Below are 21,973 nucleotides of genomic sequence, written 5' to 3' on the forward strand. Positions count from 1 at the left end.
AAACTCCCAAAATCAATCCCAACCTTTCTTTTGTGGTCATAAACCTTGTGTCAAAATTTCATAGATTTCTATTAACTTAAACTAAAGTTATAGTGCGAAAACCAAGAAATTGCTTATTTGGGCCCTTTTTGGCCCCTAATTCCTAAAATGTTGGGACCAAAACTCCCAAAATCAATACCAGCCTTCCTTTTATGGTCATAAACCTTGTGTTAAAATTTCATAGATTTCTATTCACTTTTACTAAAGTTAGAGTGCGAAAACTAAAAGTATTCGGACGACGACGACGACGCCAACGTGATAGCAATATACGACGAAAATTTTTTCAAAATTTGCGGTCGTATAAAAACTTTGTATTTTTAAATTTGAAATTTTTTGAAACTTTGGGAATTTTCAATATTTGTTGCTAAGCTATTTCACTTAGTATAAAATATATGTTCTATAAAGATTCCATCACTCAAAGATCAATCAAGAGTGGTGGCGAAAGAACAGATCTTTAGCTAAGGATAATACTTTAATAGCTAGCAAAAATTATAATCTCCAAAAAAATAATCTGTGAAAAGAAAATGGTGATGATATGGATCATCTTTTATCCATATTTACTTTTTACTTTAAAAGCCATAGGTTAAAAAAACATCTTTTAAAAAATGCAACTAGGTTAAAAAAACATCTTTTAAAAAATGCAACTGATACTAATTGGGACGATTCTGGAAAAGGAAATAAATTTACTATCACCATCAATAGTCAATACGACAACAATATATAACAATGGAGGCCAGGAACATTATTCAGGCTAATAATTAGAATTAGACACACCAGTATAATCAGAAAGGTTTTACTAATGGTATCCAGTCAGGGAGACCTGTCAAACAGTACTTATTTTCTGAGAATTATTATCGCTCCAACAATATTGATGTTGTCACAGTAAATGCACCATTATATGTGCTTTGATGAATGTCATTAATTTCTGTCTCCAAATTCATAAATTTCCCATCCTTTTGACAAAATTTCTCTTGATGAAGTCTTCAGGCTAATCATACAATAATGCACTGTGAAAGATTTTTTGCCAAGTTGACAATGTGTACTAATCTATTGGGGAATTTCAAAGTAAGGAATATATTTTTTAAAGGGTTAATGCTCTGAATGTAAAATAGGACAACAACAATGACACTACAAAGTGTTAGATTTTGTTGATTATTTCAGGGGCCATAACTCCAATTCAAGTTGACAGATTTGTATCCAATTTTCAGGATATCTTGTCATTCTGATCGTTTTTTGAATTTACACGTTTAAGCTAGCTCCTCTACTCTAGTTTTTTAGAACACTGGCAGAGAAATGCAGAAAAAGTTAAACATTGCAGGGGAAATAAATTCAAAAGAGGTGGACTGATTTCCCAAATTTTTTAGATAAGATAGTACAATGTAATTGCTATCTGACCGATTCTACCCTAATTAGTTTTACTTTAGTTGCTATAGTTTTATAGACATAAGCCTAAACTGTAGTTTCACCTATGTTTTATGTTGAGGCATGGCAGTTTGATGGTTGATCAACATGGCTGAAAAATCACAAACTTTACAAATTTGTTTTCAAGCTTTGGTTTGCATCTAAATGTATTTAGGAGTTTCAAAGAGAAGATTTTTAAAGAATTGATTATGTTTACGCAAAGTCACTTTAAATGATGGCAAAACACCTACTTGCCCCTTGGGCCAGCCTGATAATGATTGGACACACAGACCGTTAAACAAAATACAACCTCATAATAAAACTAGAGGCTCTAAAGAGCCTGTGTCGATCACCTTGGTCTATGTGAATATTAAACAAAGGGACACAGACGGATTCATGACAAAATTGTGTTTTGGTGATAGTGATGTGTTTGTACATCTTACTTTACTGAACATTCTTGCTGCTTACAATTATATGCATCTATAATGAACTTGGTCCAGTTAGTTTCAGTGGAAAATGATAGTGAAAATTTACAAATTTTATGAAAATTGTTAAAAATTGACTATAAAGGGCAATAACTCCTTAGGAGGTCAATTGACCATTTTGGTCATATTGACTTATTTGTAAATCTTGCTCAGCTGAACAATATTGCTGTTTAAAGTTTATCTCCATCTATAATAATATTCAAGATATAACCAAAAACAGTAAAATTTCCTTAAAATTACCAATTTAGGGACAGCAACCAAACAACAGGTTCTCTGATTCATTTGAAAATTTCAGGGCAGATAGATCTTGACCTGATAAACAATTTAACCCCATGTCAGATTTGCTCTAAATGCTTTGGTTTTTGAGTTATAAGCCAAAAACTGCATTTTACCCCTATGCCAGGTAAAAAAACACAAATTTTAAACTAGATACATCAATGATGATTGTGGCCAAGTTTGGTTTAATTTGGCCCAGTAGTTTCAGAGGAGAAGATTTTTGTAAAAGTTAACGACGACGGACAACGGATGACGGACGACGGACGCCAAGTGATGAGAAAAGCTCACTTGGCCTTTTAGGCCAGGTGAGCTAAAAATTGTATTATCTTAAGTTTTATTTCTTTCTCCGTTCTATGTAAAAAAACCTTATATCTGATTAATAATTTCATGTAGCAATCATAATGCATAACATCAACTATAAATTTGATATAAAATGTAAAACCTGTAACAAGTGTGTTAATCAGAAACTGGATAAAATATGTCCTAAAATACTATAACAGTTGTCTGTTTATCAGAATTCTAAGAAAGCATACTTAAAACAAGGAAATTAGTTCCTGGATGGCAATCAAATCAGAAAAATGGGGAGGAAATTAAATTTGTCTGATAAATACACTAATCAAAATGAGACATTTTATAATGATGACAGTAATCCAAGCTTGTTACTGTTTGATTACAGGCAAAATAGACAAAAACAGTGAAAACCACATTCACAAACCCACTGAGGAACATTGGATTTTGTTCATATTAGACAAAGGTTGAGTTTATGCAGTTTAAATTTCTCAAGAATTTCATTTTCAGTGTTCTCATAGATTTCATTGTAGACAGGTTTCTCAGGTTACTAGGATTCTTTTATAAAAGGTTTCACTGTACTGCAAATTGCAATGCAAAACAGTGTACTGTCTACAATAACATAGTCTAAGCTATCTAATATAAGGAAACAACTAGATCTAAAATACATCATAACAAAAACTCTGACCTATATGACTCCCAATTGCTTATATAATTAGAAACTAACTCAGACCATTCTCAGCAATTTAGGCCAATTCTCTTTTAAATGATCAAATTCAATATTATCAAGAGCTATTTCAAAAAAATTCAGATAAAATACGAATTGCTTAGATGAAATCTTCAGCAAAGTCACCTGAACCAAAGGTGCATCACTTTAGCTATATTCATTGATATTTCAGCTACAAAAACATTTTATTAACAGTTCTTTTTATAGAATTCAATTGAATTGATTTAGGTATACACAGGTATAGTCTTGGGTTTATCTCTTAAAGTAATATTTCACCATTATAACATTAACATGATTACATGCTTTTACAAAGAATGCTCCAAAATTCCAATCAATATCCATAAAATAGTTATGTCATATCATGAACATGATGAATTTGAATAATAAAACTAAAAGTCTAGCAATTTTCCTTAAATTTAAAGAAATGGCACCTTATTCAAGTAATGCAATAGAACAAAAATGCATTTTCTGCAGTCTTCAGGGAATATTTTGATAAAACAATAACACTATTAAGCATTAACTCCTAATAGAAAGAAACCATTTTGTAACCCATCTGTGTCAAACTGTGTTATAGTTCTCTGTAAATCAATTTTGATATTCATTCAAAATTTGTAAATTTCATTTTGCCTCTATTTCAGGGATGCAAGTTTCATTTATTTATAAATTTCCTTTTCCAAAGGTTTTCCAAGAAATAGTTAAGAAAATAAAAGCTTTCCCGAGAATAAGTTATGGTCTACCTGGCCATTTATAAAATAAAATATTACAATTTGAAGTGTCCAACAACAGCTATTGATCTGTCATAACATGATACGTCAGTTCATAGAATGGAAACTATAAATTTTTCCTTGAAACAATCATTAATTGATTTAATTGGCTGAACACAAAAAATAAACTCCTAGAAATGAAAATACATGTACCAATACTGAACTATATAACACACTGACACTGCATGCGATGTACTATTCATTCAATATCAACAGTTTCATATGAGTTTATTCTACTGTAATAATAAATTGTTTTTTAGCGGGTCACTAGTTTGTACTACAGAAATGTTGACTGCATTGCTATCATACATAACCAGTTTTAAGTTTTATTACTATAAAACCAAAACAATTTAATTTAAATTCATTTGCAATATGCATCTATGATTGATTTTTTTAATAATTGATATGCTTAATAAAAACTGCCTGTAAACAGTTTAACAAAAGTCTTCACAATAAATTTTACATGCCAAAGGCCCATTAACCTCATATTTTTTTGGTTGGAAAAACTAACTGCAGTATGAAAACTATGTTCAAACTTTCAATTCTTTGTACATTGCATCCTTGGACTAAATGCCCCTAATCTAGTTGTTTTTACTCTTGTACTTTTCATATAATAAGTGTTATATTCCAATCAATAATTCTATGGTAGGCAATATCATCCCTAATTGGTGACGGAAATCTTTCAAGTTACAAAATTACATTTTCAATGCTTCAAAGTAATTAGTTTAAATGCCATTTTTTCAGGAAACCAATCAAAACAATCACTTGTAACAATCTTGGAAGACAAATTTGAATAAAAGAATCCTCCAAGCTTTTGGAATTCTAAAATTATCACGGGAAAACATGATGTCTAATTGTATTATATAAAACTATTTCAAGATTGACAGTGATGCAAAAAGGTTACAGTGTACTAAAACATATATAAGATATTTAAGTGCAGCTAGGTATTTAGAAATGCCCAGGATGATAAAAACAATCTTCAGGGCTTTTTTAATCATATTTATGCTATAAGGAGCATCAAAAATACTTTAAAATTTAAACAAGAAGATGAGATATGGTTACAAATCATGCCAATGGGACAACTACAAAAAATAGTACTCTCCATCAGAGAGCAAATTATATTAAAAGAGCAAAAAAACCTATGTGCTCTTCCAGCGAGAGAAAAGTTATATCAAGTTATATCATCATGTTTATTTTATTCTTTGAAAATTCATAAACTTTTGGAGATCTTTGATACTGTCTTAAATCCTGTTCATTCCATTCACAATCTTTCAGACTCAGCAATTTAGTGTTTGACTTATTGATTGATTTGGGGTTTTGTGGTGGCTAATTTATATAGATGGAGGAAGACAGATTGAGTGCCTGTGGAGAACCAACAACTTTCGTTAGGAAAACTAGTTTCACTTATTGTATACACACTTAATAAACATATTGGCTGTTGTCTGTTCTATGGTCGGGTTGTTGTCACTTTGACACATTCCCCATTTCCATTCTCAAGTTGTCTGCTCTATGGTCGGTTGTTGTCGCTTTGACACATTCCCCATTTCCATTCTCAATTTTACACTTAATACATGTATACTGGTCACTGTCTATTGTTACTGTTGACTTTTATATAAGACTATTATGTTCAATATGTTGACCTCTTAATCTCTTCTGACTATGGCATGTTTGTGTGTGGGATCTAAATTCTAATTTTTAATTTTACCTATCATTTATATTATTTTCAAACCTTTCACTAAAGGTGACAACAGAAAAAGAACCTTATAGTGTTTATCTTGTTCTGTGTTTTTAATCTGATATTGAAAATTAAGTAAGATCTTGCTTTCCATCAGACAACCCAGTTCTTACTGAGTGATATCATATAAGGCTATAATTACTAACTTCTTTGTCACTTGTTCCTTTGGTGGAGAGTTGTTTCATTAGCAATCATACTACACCTTCTTATTTTTATATTAACACTGTCCCATTTTATGATTTATGTCACGCTTATTTCCAGGATTTCAATCAGTCTAGAGGCCTGAATAAGGGTATAATTAAGGTAAAATTGTTTTCATTATTTTTCGCTTATGAACCAAAAATTAAATCAGCTTTCTTAATACAATCACACAATTCCGTTATATAAATCCAACAGTATTAACTTTTTTTATTCAAAGTTAAACAAAACATTTGCAATCCATAAAAATCTGTTCTTACTGAACCCCTTAATAGATTTGTCCGTAAATCTGAGAACAAGGCATTAATGAAAACAGAGAAAATTCTAATTGAAAAGGTCGTTCTGTAATTCTGTAGAAACGTGAAATGAAATCCCGGACTGTAATTCCGTTATGATCTATAGAATACTGATTTCCCAGGAAAAACTCCTTGATTAATTTTTCTCTCTACGATCTTGTCCATTTATGAAATACCAATTATTCATCTAATGATAAAGTTATGCTGGTACAAATAAATTAATGGGTAATATTTATTACAATCCTTTTTTGTTAAAAAGTAAACCAAGCTTGACAGCAGCTAAATATAGTATGATTAAAGACATAAAATAAGGGAAAATAAAACTGTGTAGTGATGGAGATGGCATTCTACTATAAATATTCATCTTTCCTGTCACTCTGATTGAAAAAACTTTCAAAAGATAAATGTGCCTAAAGTTAACTCGGTTGTATAGAAGTTTATTCCCATAAAACGTGTACGAGTTTTATCTCAAATAAATAAATATGATGTTATAAATGTTTATTATTATATTTAATTAAAGGCTTATAGATTAGTGCATGCTTAATATTACAACCACAAATATATAGAGAATAATACATGGCAAAATCCGTATCATAATATGTCGTATCATCCCGAGACATCAATATCAGCCCGAGGGCCTTTAGGCCCGAGGGATGATATTGGTCGAGGGTGATACGGCATGTGATACGGATTTTGCCATGTATTATACGCTTTATCATATATTTCAACAGAAGAGTATTATAGTATATGAACTGTTTTCTGATCCAGAGCACTGGGTTACCTTCAGTTCTGCTTTTGTCTTGTTTCAAAGCTTTTAAATAACTGCTCAATTATTTATACGAAGCACCTAGGTTACCTTACAATCTGTTGTTTTGAAAATATTTTGTTTATTATTGTATATATTTAAGTGTTTTGTATTTTTTTATAGTTGCATTGAGTGTGCCAAAAAATATGTTGTAAAAACTTGCTGTTCGTGACGTCACATACAATATGAAAACTTGATGCACGTGACGTTACATACCAAACAATGACGTCATTCAAAAAAATACCTATTTTTAGGAAAAAAAATCTGAAGCAAAAAAAACCCCTAAAAAACTGACTTTAGTTAAAAAAAAAAAAAAAAAAAAAAAAAGGTATGCGATACGGGTTTTACCATGCGATACGGGGTATGCGATACGGGTTAAGCCATGCGATACGGGGTATGCGATACAGGATAGGTGATACAGACTGGAAAAAGAACCTTTATTAGATATACAAAATAGCTGTATTTTGTACTAAATATATGATAAAAAGCAATATTTTACAGGACTTTACGGAACTATGGTGACATTTTACCAATGTTCAAATGACATTTAAAATGAATGTATAATGTCGACCATTTCTCATCAAAATTCATGAAGACTAGTCCTGATAATTTCCTAATTTCCCTGTGGTTGTGATATCAATATTATGATTGAAAACAAATTTTTAAACATTTCATACTGACAGTACAAAATTGTTATTGTACAAATCCTAAGTATCTTTCTATTACCTGATTACAAAACTTAACTAAGATTTAATTGAGGAAAATCATTTATAATTCAAAACCTATAATTTTCAAAGATCTTATTTCAACTACTGTACTGAGAAAAAATCCAGTCAGATGGATAGTTTTTTTTTTTTATAAATAATCAATGATGACTACTGTAAAACAATAAAATTAGTTTAAATACGTTCAATTTCAGTGTACAGATTCAATAAATAGCCAGACAGGAACATCTTTATTTACTATTTTTGTATTTTCATAACTATTAAATTTGTTTTTTATTTACTGGGAGAAGACATTTAATGGATGCAGAACAAGCAAAATATTTCATCCACTGCAAAAAAATACTTCTTCAATGTCAGTTTTCACAAATAACCTCTTTTATATGTCCATCATTTCTCATTGATAAATTCATTGTTCTTTTCTAATGTCTGTGAAGATTACATGTAGTTTACTCTCATCAAAAAGTCCTTTACAATTTATACAAAGTGGTTCTGGTAGAAATCAGCCTTGTTGACCAGTATTGACCAGTACTGAATAAATCTCAGAGCAATAGCTGGCCATTTATGATCCTAATCTCAACCAATGGGCCATATATTGCAATTTATCATTGAAATGAATTATTAGTCATGAACTTCCCCTTACATTGTCTTAGCCTTAAATTCCTAACACAATCTGCAGATCCTACCCTTAGCATGCTTAGAATTAGTGATACATTTAAGATGAATTATAAAATAAGAGATGTGGTATGATTGCAAATGAGTCAACTATATCCACCAGAGTCTAAATAAGGTTGAAAATTCAGGTCATTTGTATATGAGGATTATATAAATCCCAGAGGTGGATTTAGGGGGGTGGTCCAGGTGACAAGGCCCTCCTCCCCCCTTTTTGTGGGAAAATTTTGGTTGATTTTATAGGGAATCAATGAAGCGTTGCAGAAGTGGCCCCCTCTTAGGCAGTCAGTGGGCCCCTACTTATGTAAATTTCTGGATCAGCCGCTGATCCCTTTATATTAAATTAAAAGGACCACAGATTGAAATTAACATCTTGGAGAGCTTCTTTTAGTATCAAATTCTTTATGAAAAAAATTCAAAATAGCAGAATTTATTGCAATTTTCACAATGAATATTCACATGGAAAGAATAAGCAAGACATTAATTTAAAATCTGTATAATAAAAATTGATCTAGAATAAACAGATATAAATATGATATAAAACAAAAGAAATTAAACTTATAAAAAACCATAAAGCATTGCTATTGAAAGATATTGGTATGATATACTTGTATATACAGAATTTCTAGATTGTATTTTGTTACATACATATATCCTATAACATTAAAGCTAAATTTACAACAATTTACCAAGGATTTGTATAGTTATCTAACTATACAAATCCTTGAATTTACTGATCTCCCCAAAAATATAAACTCTTTTTATTTCATCAAAACATGATCAATGTATACTTGTATATTTAAACATCAATAAGACATACAACTAGAATGTAATAAAGATTGATTATGGCGTGACAAATTTGATATGAGTTAATGAATATAATTATTTTACATCTATTTCTAAAATATCTCAAATTGTAACCTGAAAAAAACATTTCTATTTGTTTTCACTGCTTCCAATTGATGATCAATAGTTAAATGACATCTGATAATCAAGAGTTGTCTTTCTTTGATTTAAAAGTACAGACTTCTGTATCCAAATTGAATGTACATTTTGTAATTTGACCTTGACCTTGATGGTATCCTTTGGAATCATTATAGCATAGATTATGAAATGTCAAACCAGTGAAGCATTTACCATGTCTTCACCAGTTTTAACATAAGCAAACACTGCTTTCAACCATGACAGATTTAGCCAACTTTTATAAATGTAAAATTAATAAAATTGAGAATGGAAATGGGGAATGTGTCAAAGAGACAACAACCCAACCGTAGAAAAAAACTACACATGTACATTTGTAGTACATTGAAAACCAGATGCTCCGCAGGGCGTAGCTTTATACGACCGCAGAGGTTGAACCCTGAACGGTTGGGGCAAGTAAGGACACAACATTCAAGCTGGATTCCGCTCTAAATTTGGATTGTGATTAAATAGTTGACACAGCATAGGTTTCTGACACAGAATGAATGTATTCAAATGAACTTAAAATTTTTGTTTTCTCTTTAATAGAGCAATTCACTATGCTGTTGAATAATAATCCTCTCAAAAAAATGTTTGAAGAAATTTTCTTTTTATTTATGAAATTTCAAATGAGAAAAATTTAACCCAATTTTTTTATTCACATCCCCCTTTCCCTTATTCCAAAACTAATTTCAATTAAAATATTCTAATGGAGTTTGCAACAATTACTACTCATTTAAATACATGATGTAAAAAAACTGCTTGTTATCACTGAATGGTAAAGATTATTTAAATTTATCAGTTGGTAGTAAAAAGTGAATATACATTGTATATTGTATATAACAAAGATTTAAGTTGATTCTGGACAAAGAAAGATAACTCCAATTAAAAAAAATTCTTGCAGATATTTCTTGCTTACTATACTGGACAAAGAAAGATAACTCTTAATTAAAAAAAAATTTGCTATTTCACAATATTGTGAAATTAGATATTTCTTGCCATTGCACAATACTGTGCAATTGAAAAGACTTGCTATTGCACAATACTTAATATAATAATTTTAGATCCTGATTTGGACCAACTTGAAAACTGGGCCCATAATCAAAAATCTAAGTACATGTTTAGATTCAGCATATCAAAGAGGCCCAAGAATTTAATTTTTGTTAAAATCAAACTTAGTTTAATTTTGGACCCTTTGCACTTTAATTTAGACCAATTTTAAAACTGGACCAAAAATTAAGAATCTACATACACAGTTAGATTTGGCATATCAAAGAACCCCAATTATTCAATTTTTGATGAAATCAAACAATGTTTAATTTTGGACCCCGATTTGGGCCAACTTGAAAACTGGGCCAATAATCAAAAATCTAAGTACATTTTTAGATTCAGCATATCAAAGAACCCCAAGGTTTCAATTTTTGTTAAAATCAAACTAAGTTTAATTTTGGACCCTTTGGACCTTAATGTAGACCAATTTGAAAACGGGACCAAAAATTAAGAATCTACATACACAGTTAGATTCGGCATATTAAAGAACCCCAATTATTCAATTTTGATGAAATCAAACAAAGTTTAATTTTGGACCCTTTGGGCCCCTTTTTCCTTAACTTTTGGGACCAAAACTTCCAAAATCAATACCAACCTTCCTTTTATAGTCATAAATCTTGTGTTTAAATTTCATAGATTTCTATTTACTTATACTAACGCTTTGGTGCGAAAACCAAGAAAAAAGCTTATTGGGTCCCTTTTTGGCCCCTAATTCCTAAACTGTTGGGACCGAAACTCCCAAAATCAATACCAACCTTCCTTTTGTGGTCATAAACATTGTGTTTAAATTTCATTGATTTCTATTTACTTTAACTAAAGTTATTGTGCGAAAACCAAGAATAATGCTTATTTGGGCCCTTTTTTGGCCCCTTATTCCTAAACTGTTGAAAATAAAACTCCCAAAATCAATCCCAACCTTTATTTTGTGGTTATAAACCTTGTGTCAAAATTTCATAGATTTCTATTAACTTAAACTAAAGTTATAGTGCGAAAACCAAGAAAATGCTTATTTGGGCCCTTTTTGGCCCCTAATTCCTAAAATGTTGGGACCAAAACTCCCAAAATCAATACCAGCCTTCCTTTTATGGTCATAAACCTTGTGTTAAAATTTCATAGATTTCTATTCACTTTTACTAAAGTTAGAGTGCGAAAACTAAAAGTATTCGGACGACGACGACGACGACGACGACGACGACGACGACGACGCCAACGTGATAGCAATATACGACGAAATTTTTTTCAAAATTTGCGGTCGTATAAAAACAGGTCAACCAAGCAGAACATATTATTGCATTCCATTCTGCATCAGGTACATATTTGTCATTGTAATCTAACTCATCATGAGACTAAGATTTATATAGCGAATATATAGTGAAAATAAATATGTAACAACATACTATTAGACATAGCTGAATGACTTGTACAACATATGTATGTAAACCATCATCAATAATTAAAAAACAAAAACTAGAGGCTCTAAAGAGCCTGTGTCGCTCACCTTGGTCTATGTGCATATTAAACAAAGGACACAAATGGATTCATGACAAAATTGTATTTTGGTGATGGTGATGTGTTTGAAGTTCTTACTTTACTGAACGATTTTGCTTCTTACAATTATATCTATCATGAACTTTGCCCATTAGTAACAGAGAACTATATTTGGTAAAAATTTACATAAATTTACCAAAATAATGAAAATTGTTAAAAATTGACTATAAAGGGCAATAACTCCTTAAGGGGTCAATTGACCATTTAGGTCATGTTGACTTATTTGTAGATCTTACTTTGCTGAACATTATTGCTGTTTACAGTTTATTGCTATCTATAAAAGTATTCAAGATAACCAAAAACGGCAAAATTTCTTTAAAAATTACCAATTGGAGGGCAGCAACCCAACAACCAGTTGTCCAATTCATCTGAAAAATTCAGGGCAGATAGATATTGACTTGATTAACAATTTAACTTCTTGTCAGATTTGCTCTAGATGCTTTGGTTTCATAGTTATAAGCAAAAAACTGCATTTTACCCCTATGTTCTATTTTTAGCCGTGGCGGCCATCTTGGTTGAATGGCCAGGTCATCGGACACATTTTTCAAACTAGATACCCCAAAGATGATTGTGGCCTAGTAGCTATAGTTTCAGTGGAGATTTTGTAAAAGATTACTTAGATTTATGAAAAATGGTTAAAGATTGACTATAAAGGGCAATAACTCCTAAAGGGGTCAACTGACCATTTTTGGTCATGTTGCCTTATTTGTAGATCTTACTTTGCTGAACATTATTGCTGTTTACAATTTATCTCTATCTATAATAATATTCAAGATAATAACCAAAAACAGCAAAATTTCCTCAAAATTACCAATTCAGAGGCAGCAACCCAACAACCGATTGACCGATTCATCTGAAAATTTCAGGGCAGATAGTTCTTGACCTGATAAACATTATTATCCCATGTCAGATTTCCTCAAAATGCTTTGGTTTTTGAGTTATAAGCCAAAAACTGCATTTTACCCCTATGTTCTATTTTTAGGGGTGGCGGCCATCTTGGTTGGTTGACCAGGTCACGCCACACATTTTTCAAACTAGATACCCCAAAGATGATTGTGGCCAAGTTTGGATTAATTTGGCCAAGTAGTTTCAGAGGAGAAGATTTTTGTAAAAGATTACTTTAATTTACCAAAAATGGTTAAAAATTGACTATAAAGGGCAATAACTCCTAAACGGGTCAACTGACCATTTTGGTCATGTTGACTTATTTGTAGATCTTACTTTACTGAACATTATTGCTGTTTACAGTTTATCTCTATCTATAATAATATTCAAGATAATAACCAAAAACAGCAAAATTTCCTCAAAATTACCAATTCAGGGGCAGCAACCCAACAACCGATTGACCGATTCATCTGAAAATTTTAGAGCAGATAGATCTTGACCTGATAAACATTTTTATCCCATGTCAGATTTCCTCAAAATGCTTTGGTTTTTGAGTTATAAGCCAAAAACTGCATTTTACCCCTATGTTCTATTTTTAGGGGTGGCGGCCATCTTGGTTGGTTGACCAGGTCACGCCACACATTTTTTAAACTAGATACCCCAAAGATGATTGTGGCCAAGTTTGGATTAATTTGGCCAAGTAGTTTCAGAGGAGAAGATTTTTGTAAAAGATTACTTTAATTTACCAAAAATGGTTAAAAATTGACTATTATAAAAGGGCAATAACTCCTAAACGGGTCAACTGACCATTTTGGTCATGTTGACTTATTTGTAGATCTTACTTTACTGAACATTATTGCTGTTTACAGTTTATCTCTATCTATAATAATATTCAAGATAATAACCAAAAACAGCAAAATTTCCTCAAAATTACCAATTCAGGGGCAGCAACCCAACAACCGATTGACCGATTCATCTGAAAATTTTAGAGCAGATAGATCTTGACCTGATAAACATTTTTATCCCATGTCAGATTTCCTCAAAATGCTTTGGTTTTTGAGTTATAAGCCAAAAACTGCATTTTACCCCTTTGTTCTATTTTTGCCGTGGCGGCCATCTTGGTTGGTTGACCAGGTCACGCCACACATTTTTTAAACTAGATACCCCAAAGATGATTGTGGCCAAGTTTGGATTAATTTAACCAAGTAGTTTCAGAGGAGAAGATTTTTGCAAAAGATTACTTTAATTAACGAAAAATGGTTAAAAATTGACTATAAAGGGCAATAACTCCTAAACGGGTCAACTGACCATTTTGGTCATGTTGACTTATTTGTAGATCTTACTTTGCTGAACATTATTGCTGTTTACAGTTTATCTCTAACTATAATAATATTCAAGATAATAACCAAAAACAGCAAAATTTCTTCAAAATTACCAATTCAGGGGCAGCAACCCAACAATCGATTGACCGATTCATCTGAAAATTTCAGGGCAGATAGATCTTGACCTGATAAACATTTTTACCCCATGTCAGATTTGCTCTAAATGCTTTGGTTTTTGAGTTATAAGCCAAAAACTGCATTTTACCCCTATGTTCTATTTTTAGCCGTGGCGGCCATCTTGGTTGGTTGACCGGGTCACGCCACACATTTTTTAAACTAGATACCCCAATGATGATTGTGGCCAAGTTTGGTTTGATTTGGCCCAGTAGTTTCAGAGGAGAAGATTTTTGTAAAAGTTAACGACGACGGACGACGACGGACGACGGACGCCAAGTGATGAGAAAAGCTCACTTGGCCCTTCGGGCCAGGTGAGCTAATAATAATAAATGTGTACATGAATGTAAGAATGGAATGGGGAGTGTGTCAAAGAGACAACAACATGACTAAAGGCCAAGGCCACCAATGGAACTTCAACAAAACGAGAAAATCCTGCACCATAGATGGGCTTCAGCTGGCCCCTTAACAAAAATGTGTACATAATGTAGTTGACTAGTTCAGTGAAAATTAACATCAAATAAACTTGGAAACATAAAAATAACCTTAAATTAAAAGAACATACAAGACTAACAAAGGCCAGAGGCTCCTGTCTTATGTCAAGCACAAAACTGCAGAGGCCAAGAGAGAAGAAAACATGTTTTGAGTGATACAAAAATGTGAAGTCACCCCCTCCCCCTCCCCCAACTAATATATCTACAAAAAATCTAGCTAATGTAGAAAACTAGAATAAACAAACACACAGCAATATACAACATGTTACAACATCTATGTCACTTACCCACTGTATAACCTTAATGAAACCTCTGGGTTCTTTTAGTGGCTCAATACTGAAGCTCATAGCATTCTGTAAATCATAAAAGATCTTTCAATGTACAAAACTTTAATATAATACTTACAAACTGTAAAAGCTTAATGAAACCAAGAGGTTCTTTTAGTGGCTCAATACTGAATTTCATGCCAGCCATCATGGCATTCTGTAATTTAAAAAAAGACATTTAAATTAACAAAAAACAATTATAGACATCATGCTTTCTAGAACTGTCTGATGATCTCTTAAAGGTGATTCAACATTGCTCAATTATTAATCCTTTAGTTTTGCATAGTTTCTACACCACTATATTGAATGTTAAACAGGATTTTTTCTGTCGACTAATTTTTTTTACACGAAAAAATAAAAATAAAAAAAAAGATTTTTCCTGCCTGCTAGGCTGCTGAACCCTAGAATAACTGTCACATGTCTGGGAAAACCAACATTCATTTTTCCATTCCCCCCCAAGGGTGACTGGGGAATAGAAATATGGTTACTTGGTCTTCTCCCCACAGGCAGTAAAACGCTTGCCAAAGTGGGGTGTCCGTTTGGCTGTGCAATATGTACATGTATCAAGTTCGCAGTCATGTCTGGTAAGAATAGGTACATTAAATATGATGTCTTGTGTAAAGTCAGTGCCACACTCATTGCACTTTAAGAACCCTTACAACAACTCTTTAAGGACCCGTATGTAGGTGGCCTGTAGTAAGGCAAATTTTCTGTCCCTATCCAATACAATGTATACCCTCATTTCTAGTGGCAGTCGAAATTTCCCCGAACAACATCCCTTATGGCTTCTATTATGACAAGACCTACCTATTGTATTTATTGTGAACTTGTTCTCAACAATATGCCTGAAATATTTGCCACTGGACGTTAAGCAATCAACAATCAATCAATCATTTTTCCATGGCCTGCGTTACTAAAACCTAAGTTGATCATGTTGATTAAAATCAATTGCAAACTGAAGTAATACATGTATATTAAAAATCGACTTTGATTTTGATTTTTAGCAGACATGACTGAACAAGCTGAATGCAAGTGATTTTAGTTGATTAAGTCTAATTTACAAATGTACATGTCCAATAAATTTTTATTTTCTGCTGCTGTCTGACATGTCTGCGGATGGTCAGTAGTTTGAAATCAAATAAAGACACTTCTGGAAGTCTGTGATTCTACATTTTGTTTTTCTTTTATCTATAACTAGGGAGACAGATTCATGAAAAAGTCCAAGTGGGACAACATCCATTATGCCGCCATTTAATGCGCCTAGAAATGAGGAACTCAAAAGTCATGTGTAAAGAAAAAATGTCTGTGTAGTGATATTGCACATGTTTCTATTTTTTACAAATGACTGAGCTTAACTATTTGTGGTGATTAGCAAAGAAGAGGAACATAGAATAAATGTGTAAAAACAATGAAGCTATTAAATGTGTTCAAAGTATTAAATTTTCAAAGAACTTGTTGTGTTAAAAAGGGGATATTTTACAACAAGGAGCTGCATTTTGAAAGGATGTTCAGGGTTTGCTAATTTACGGAAAAAGTAATCTCACTTTCCCCCTGAAAATTTAACCACATGTGTGAAAATGTCACAGCTTCCAAATGAGCTATCATACATATCTAAGTTTACGATATGGACTGAGCAACAGGAAAAAATGTTACCATTACCACCTTTGTAAAAACAATTAAAGATATTGACCCAAGTGTATTAAACATAGAACTAGAAATTGTCAATATTGATCACTGTGTCTAAGAAATGGTTGGTTGACATGGTTAATAAAAAACAATAATTGTTATATCTTAGTATCATGAGTATGACATTCTTGAATTGAAAAAAGGATTTTGAATTTTTGAAAGATGATGAAAAAAAAAAAGAAAAATATTTCCATGTACATGTATGATATATTATACCATGTAAATTTGTACAACATGTACAATGTACAAATGTTTCGTACAACTAAAATAACTGAGGCTTTTAGAAAGTTCACTAAAGATAAAACACATTGACAGTATGAAAGATATAAAGACAAAATGATAAGTTAAATTTTTGATAAATTGTTTTGATTTTTATTTTGTTGAGCATGTCATCTGCATGTTGAGAGAAAAAACAAAAATGTTTTAAAGTTTTAAAAGGGAAGAAAAAAGTTATTATTGATTTAGAAGGGAAGAAAAAATAATTGTTTCAGAAGCTTAAGGAAAAGTGAGCAACACTTTACTTGGAAGGGATGTTAAAATAGCTTGTTTCTACTGAAACTTACAGGAAACATACTACAATGTACATGTACATGTATGATCATTGTTGAAGTTGTTGGTTTCAGGCTTTGATGCTGTTGAAATTGGTTTTAAAACTTAGAATATTTGTTTTAAAACCCTTTCAAATGATTACTCAAATGAGGGATTGTTACTCATTTAGGGGATAGTTCCCCATTGGATGGGGTTTTCCCAACCTGTTTGCCTGCTATATTGTATATACATGATATATCTCTTCATGCTCATAATCCCATACATGCATAAGGATGTAATTAATGTCAGCACCTCTCAACAGCTGAAGGGTGTACTTCCCTTTGGAATTCATTTTTCCATGGCCTGCTTTCATGGCCTTTAACTATAAACTAAGTTAATTAAAATTAAATGTAAAGTAATTTATTTAAAAATCGACTTTGATTTTGATTTTTAGCACTGACATGACTGAACAGGCTGAATGCAAGTGATTTTAGTTGATTAAGTCTAAGATGTCTAATAAGTTTTTATTTCCTGCTGCTGTCTGATGGTCAGAAGTTTGTAAGGAAAGTATCAAGGTTTGGCTGATTTGTGTTTGAGACAGTAATATATGGCAATAAATAAAGGGGGATAACTGATTAGTGATTAAAAATATCAATGACTCATTATCATGTTGATGGTCAATATAAATTTTAATTTAAAGTATACAAATATAATGTCAGTTGAAGTTCTACTCATAACATCTTTATTTAAAAACTGATGTTGAGAACTTAGTTATTTTCTCAGAACGAGTCAAGACATTGCACAAATAAAAACCAAAACTGGAAAAGAATATTAAAAGGATAACTTCTTAACTATAGCAGACAGGTCATGCTACTCATTAAGCCGGTCTGTCATATAATTTGACTCAATATCACACTAAGTGTAGATTACGAATAGAAAAAAAAAGAAAATTGAAGCGACCGTTAGGAACTCTAGACAAATTTGTGACCATAAAGAACCTGTCGAATGACAAATACCAAATTCTGACGTTACCTTTGCAGATTCCATTTTCGCTTTTCAAAGGGTATCGCAATCAATATTTTAAGCTATTGTCATTGGTCATTATTTATACCCAATATTTAATATCAAATTTATATATGTGGTCATTTGCAGGCATGATTCATGATTTATTTTCAATTATAACCACTAGTCAGTTAATTTTAATTGATCAATTTTAACTGTTAAAATTTAAGAGATTCAATGCGAGCCTCTGTTAAAACTAATATGCAAAACAATTTATGGTCACAAGAACGTTACTTATTCCGTGTTTTTTTTTCTATTTTATAAAACCACAGATTACTGAGGGTTTGGATGGGGTAAATGATTAAAGAATAATGCCATTAAAATGAAGATTGGTGAATAAGGGGCAAAAAAGAATGACGTGGCTAATTGCTTCTCTTCTCTTTTCCTTTCGTTTTTTTAGTTAAAATTGAAATTTCATATTTATATATGAAATGATCGAACTCATTGCATGCAAACCAGATTCAGGGGATAACTTTTGCAAACACCCTTGTCTTATTCTTTCAGTCTAATTATTAAAAAAAATAACAATTAGATAGACTTTTTTTGATAAGTTATATCTATAACATAACAAATGATTAAAGACAAGAATTTCAGTGTCCACGGATGCCCCGCTTTCATTATCATTTTCTATGTTCAAGGAAAGCGAAATTGAGGTCAAAACCCCCCATTTGGCATTAAAAAAATAAGAAATATCATATCATAGGGAACATGTGTACTAAGTTTCAAGTTGATTGGACCGTTCAATTTCATCAAAAACCACCTTGACCAAAAACGTTTACATAATTGAAGCGGGATAGACGGACGGATGTACACACCAAAACATGACAAAATACTCCTTTCTATCGTTGGTAAAAGATAAACAAAACAAAAAACAAACAGCAACAAACTTGCAACAAACACTGAATAAAAGACTTTGAACAGGCACATTATGAATTTGGCGGGTTAACGTGACATGTTTGCCGGCGCATATATATAAACCCTCTGGCCTACCCTGTGACAGTCAGCATAATAAAAACAATCTATAAACATCGTTTTAAAGGGACTTATTCATCAAATCGACAGACAGCACATCATAACTGAAAAGACACACAAGACACAACTACCAACGTCGTGTATACCACAATCTGAGAGGTAGTAGTACGACGAATAACTGAAGTCTTGTTCAAAGCCAATAACAGCTTATAAACAAATCATATAATAAGACTTAAGGGTTTTTTTACGGCCTTTAATCTTTCCTCTTCTGCGATTGGCGAATTTCAATTTCAGTCAACCATTCTCTATTACACTGCTACTTTTGCATAAGTACTATTTCTGTACTTCAGGTGGCTCGTGGGTTCAAAAATTTTAGCAAAAAATTAAACATTTATTTTTTTCATTACAAATTTTATTTATTACACTATTAGTTGTACTTTATGATATGGTACAAAAAACAACCCAGAAAATGTCTTGGTTTGGCCCCAGATGACTTTAAAAATTGAAAAAGCTCCAAATTATCTCCCTTTGGTACAAAAATGCCATTTTTGGCCCTAAATTTGAAATATCTTTTTAAACTCATCGGTGACCTATATTTTTTATTATTGTTTTCAAATAAGCTGTACACATAAACTAAATAATTGTAAAATTTAAGCAATTTCTTATATTAGGTTATTTTTTTATTTCAATATTTCCTTTTTTTCTCCTATTAGACCCCGTTCACACTAGGACATTTTTATCGATTTAAACTAGACCGGTTCACTTTAGAACGGTTTAAGGGCTAATGTGAACGCATTGAATCGATCTTCAATCGGTCTAAACTAAAACACCAAAAGAGGTAGTTTAGTTTGAATCGATCTAAAGTAAACCGATCTTGCTTTAGATGTGAACGCAGCGATCGAGTACTACATATTTTTGGTACACAAATAGTACCTACGCAAAAGCAGCTCTGCCTAGGATTGTATATATTTTAACCTAGTCTGCTCCATATTTTTAAACAGTAATATAGAAATAAGGGATTTCTTTTTACCGTGTGACACGGGTGCTCCGTTGCGGAGGAATTTACTTAGAGAAGAAGTAGTTACTTTTTAGATACATTTTTTTAGTTGCCTTCCGACTGAGACTACTATAACACAGAGCTGTGTTATAGTAGTCTCAGCTTCCGACTAATATCAGATTAGTTTATTCTTAATATATATTTATAAATATAAATCCTTGGCTATACACGTATAAAATTATCCTATAAATCTTCAATTTTGACAGCACCATTTTCGTTTGATTTGATTTGAATGTATTAACTATTCAGAGACTTTTGGATAAGATTTAGCGTCTTTTCTGAGACTTCAAGTTTGTGGAATTTTAGTGAAAGTTAATATAACTGCGATTATTTTCTGTTTTTATAAAAATTAAACTCACTCTGAAAAAGGCCGGATTCCAAAATAAACTCGGAACACCACGAAATGTTCAAGACCCATTGGTTACCTTCAGCCGTTTCAGATCTGCCAAATTTATAAACTAGATTGGAGCAAGAACACATCAAATGAGTGAAAAACTACAAAATATTTATTAACAAAAATTTAGATACAACTTGAAAAGGGGGGGGGGGGTCGAATCTCAAAGGACCTGTATAGTGATATGTTAATTGAACTTATTTCTTCTACTTAAAAAAAAATTTGTCGTTTAAAAAAGATTAGAGCAAAGAATGAACAAGCAATGATTTATGTACAAAAAGGTGAAATAATTTTTCACTTGAAATTGTAGGTTTGTTGCGTGTCATTATGATCTTTAAGCAAACAAGCCTGCTCTTTGGTCGGGTTGTTGTCTCGTTGACACAATCCCCATTTTTATTTTCATACTAATTTATTATAGATTGTGTTTTGATAGATTTCTGGAGGGAAAAATTAGATTAATGATTTCTTGCAAAAAAACAATTTTTGTTTTGTTTTTTGTTTAAATTGTTTTTCGTTATAAAATATCAGACAAAACGTTTTGAATATAACTAATGTAACTTTTGAACTGTTCATTGGATATTCAAGTAAATGAAATAAATCATGATGTCTGTATTTCGTAGAGTATTTAAAATGTGATTTTGTTGTACTTAAAAGATGGAAGAAGTTAAACGAGTCAGTGCAAAACAATTATAAGAAAACTCATCAACGATACCAGGCTGATTATATGGTGTACGCCAGATGCCCATTTCGTCTACAAACACTGAGACAATCATTTATGGTAACGCTCGCCTGCTGGATAAAAACGGCAAAGACAAAGACAGTGAGAAGTGGAAGAGCATTTACCGATTAAATTTCGGGAGACAAAAGTGTTTGAAAAATACCGGTATCTTGAGTTTCGCCAGCAGTATTTCTGGTTATGTATAATGTCTTTATTTTCGAACGAGTCCCTTTGCCGTGTTTCACTCTCTGGTCCTGCTTTCTGCTGAAGTCACGCTGAGACTACTTTGTGATATAGCAGAGACATATATACTCAATATTTATATGTCTCTGGTTATAGTAGTTTCAGAGTCACGATAATCTCGGCCTCATGCTCTATCACGCGTCACA

General features: G+C 31.9%; 1 protein-coding gene across 2 annotated transcripts in view; it reads right to left on the reverse strand.

Moving 5' to 3' along the window:
* LOC134682178 (synaptophysin-like) overlaps window positions 1–18,540 on the reverse strand; it is a 38,744-nt gene extending 20,204 nt beyond the window's left edge. Inside the window, exons 1-2 of one of the 2 annotated variants that reach the window (XM_063541748.1) lie at window positions 18,414–18,540; window positions 15,247–15,324 (exon numbers count right to left, since the gene is read on the reverse strand). In XM_063541748.1, coding sequence (XP_063397818.1) covers window positions 15,247–15,324; window positions 18,414–18,428 — 93 coding nt within the window. In that variant the 5' untranslated portion in view covers window positions 18,429–18,540. Of the gene's footprint in view, window positions 1–15,128; window positions 15,195–15,246; window positions 15,325–18,413 lie in introns of both variants that reach the window. The other variant, XM_063541749.1, reaches the window with a different exon arrangement.
* Between the last annotated feature and the right edge of the window lie 3,433 nt (window positions 18,541–21,973).

This window comes from Mytilus trossulus, chromosome 1 (genome assembly GCF_036588685.1).
Source record: "Mytilus trossulus isolate FHL-02 chromosome 1, PNRI_Mtr1.1.1.hap1, whole genome shotgun sequence".
NCBI classification, from domain to species: Eukaryota; Metazoa; Mollusca; class Bivalvia; order Mytilida; family Mytilidae; genus Mytilus; species Mytilus trossulus.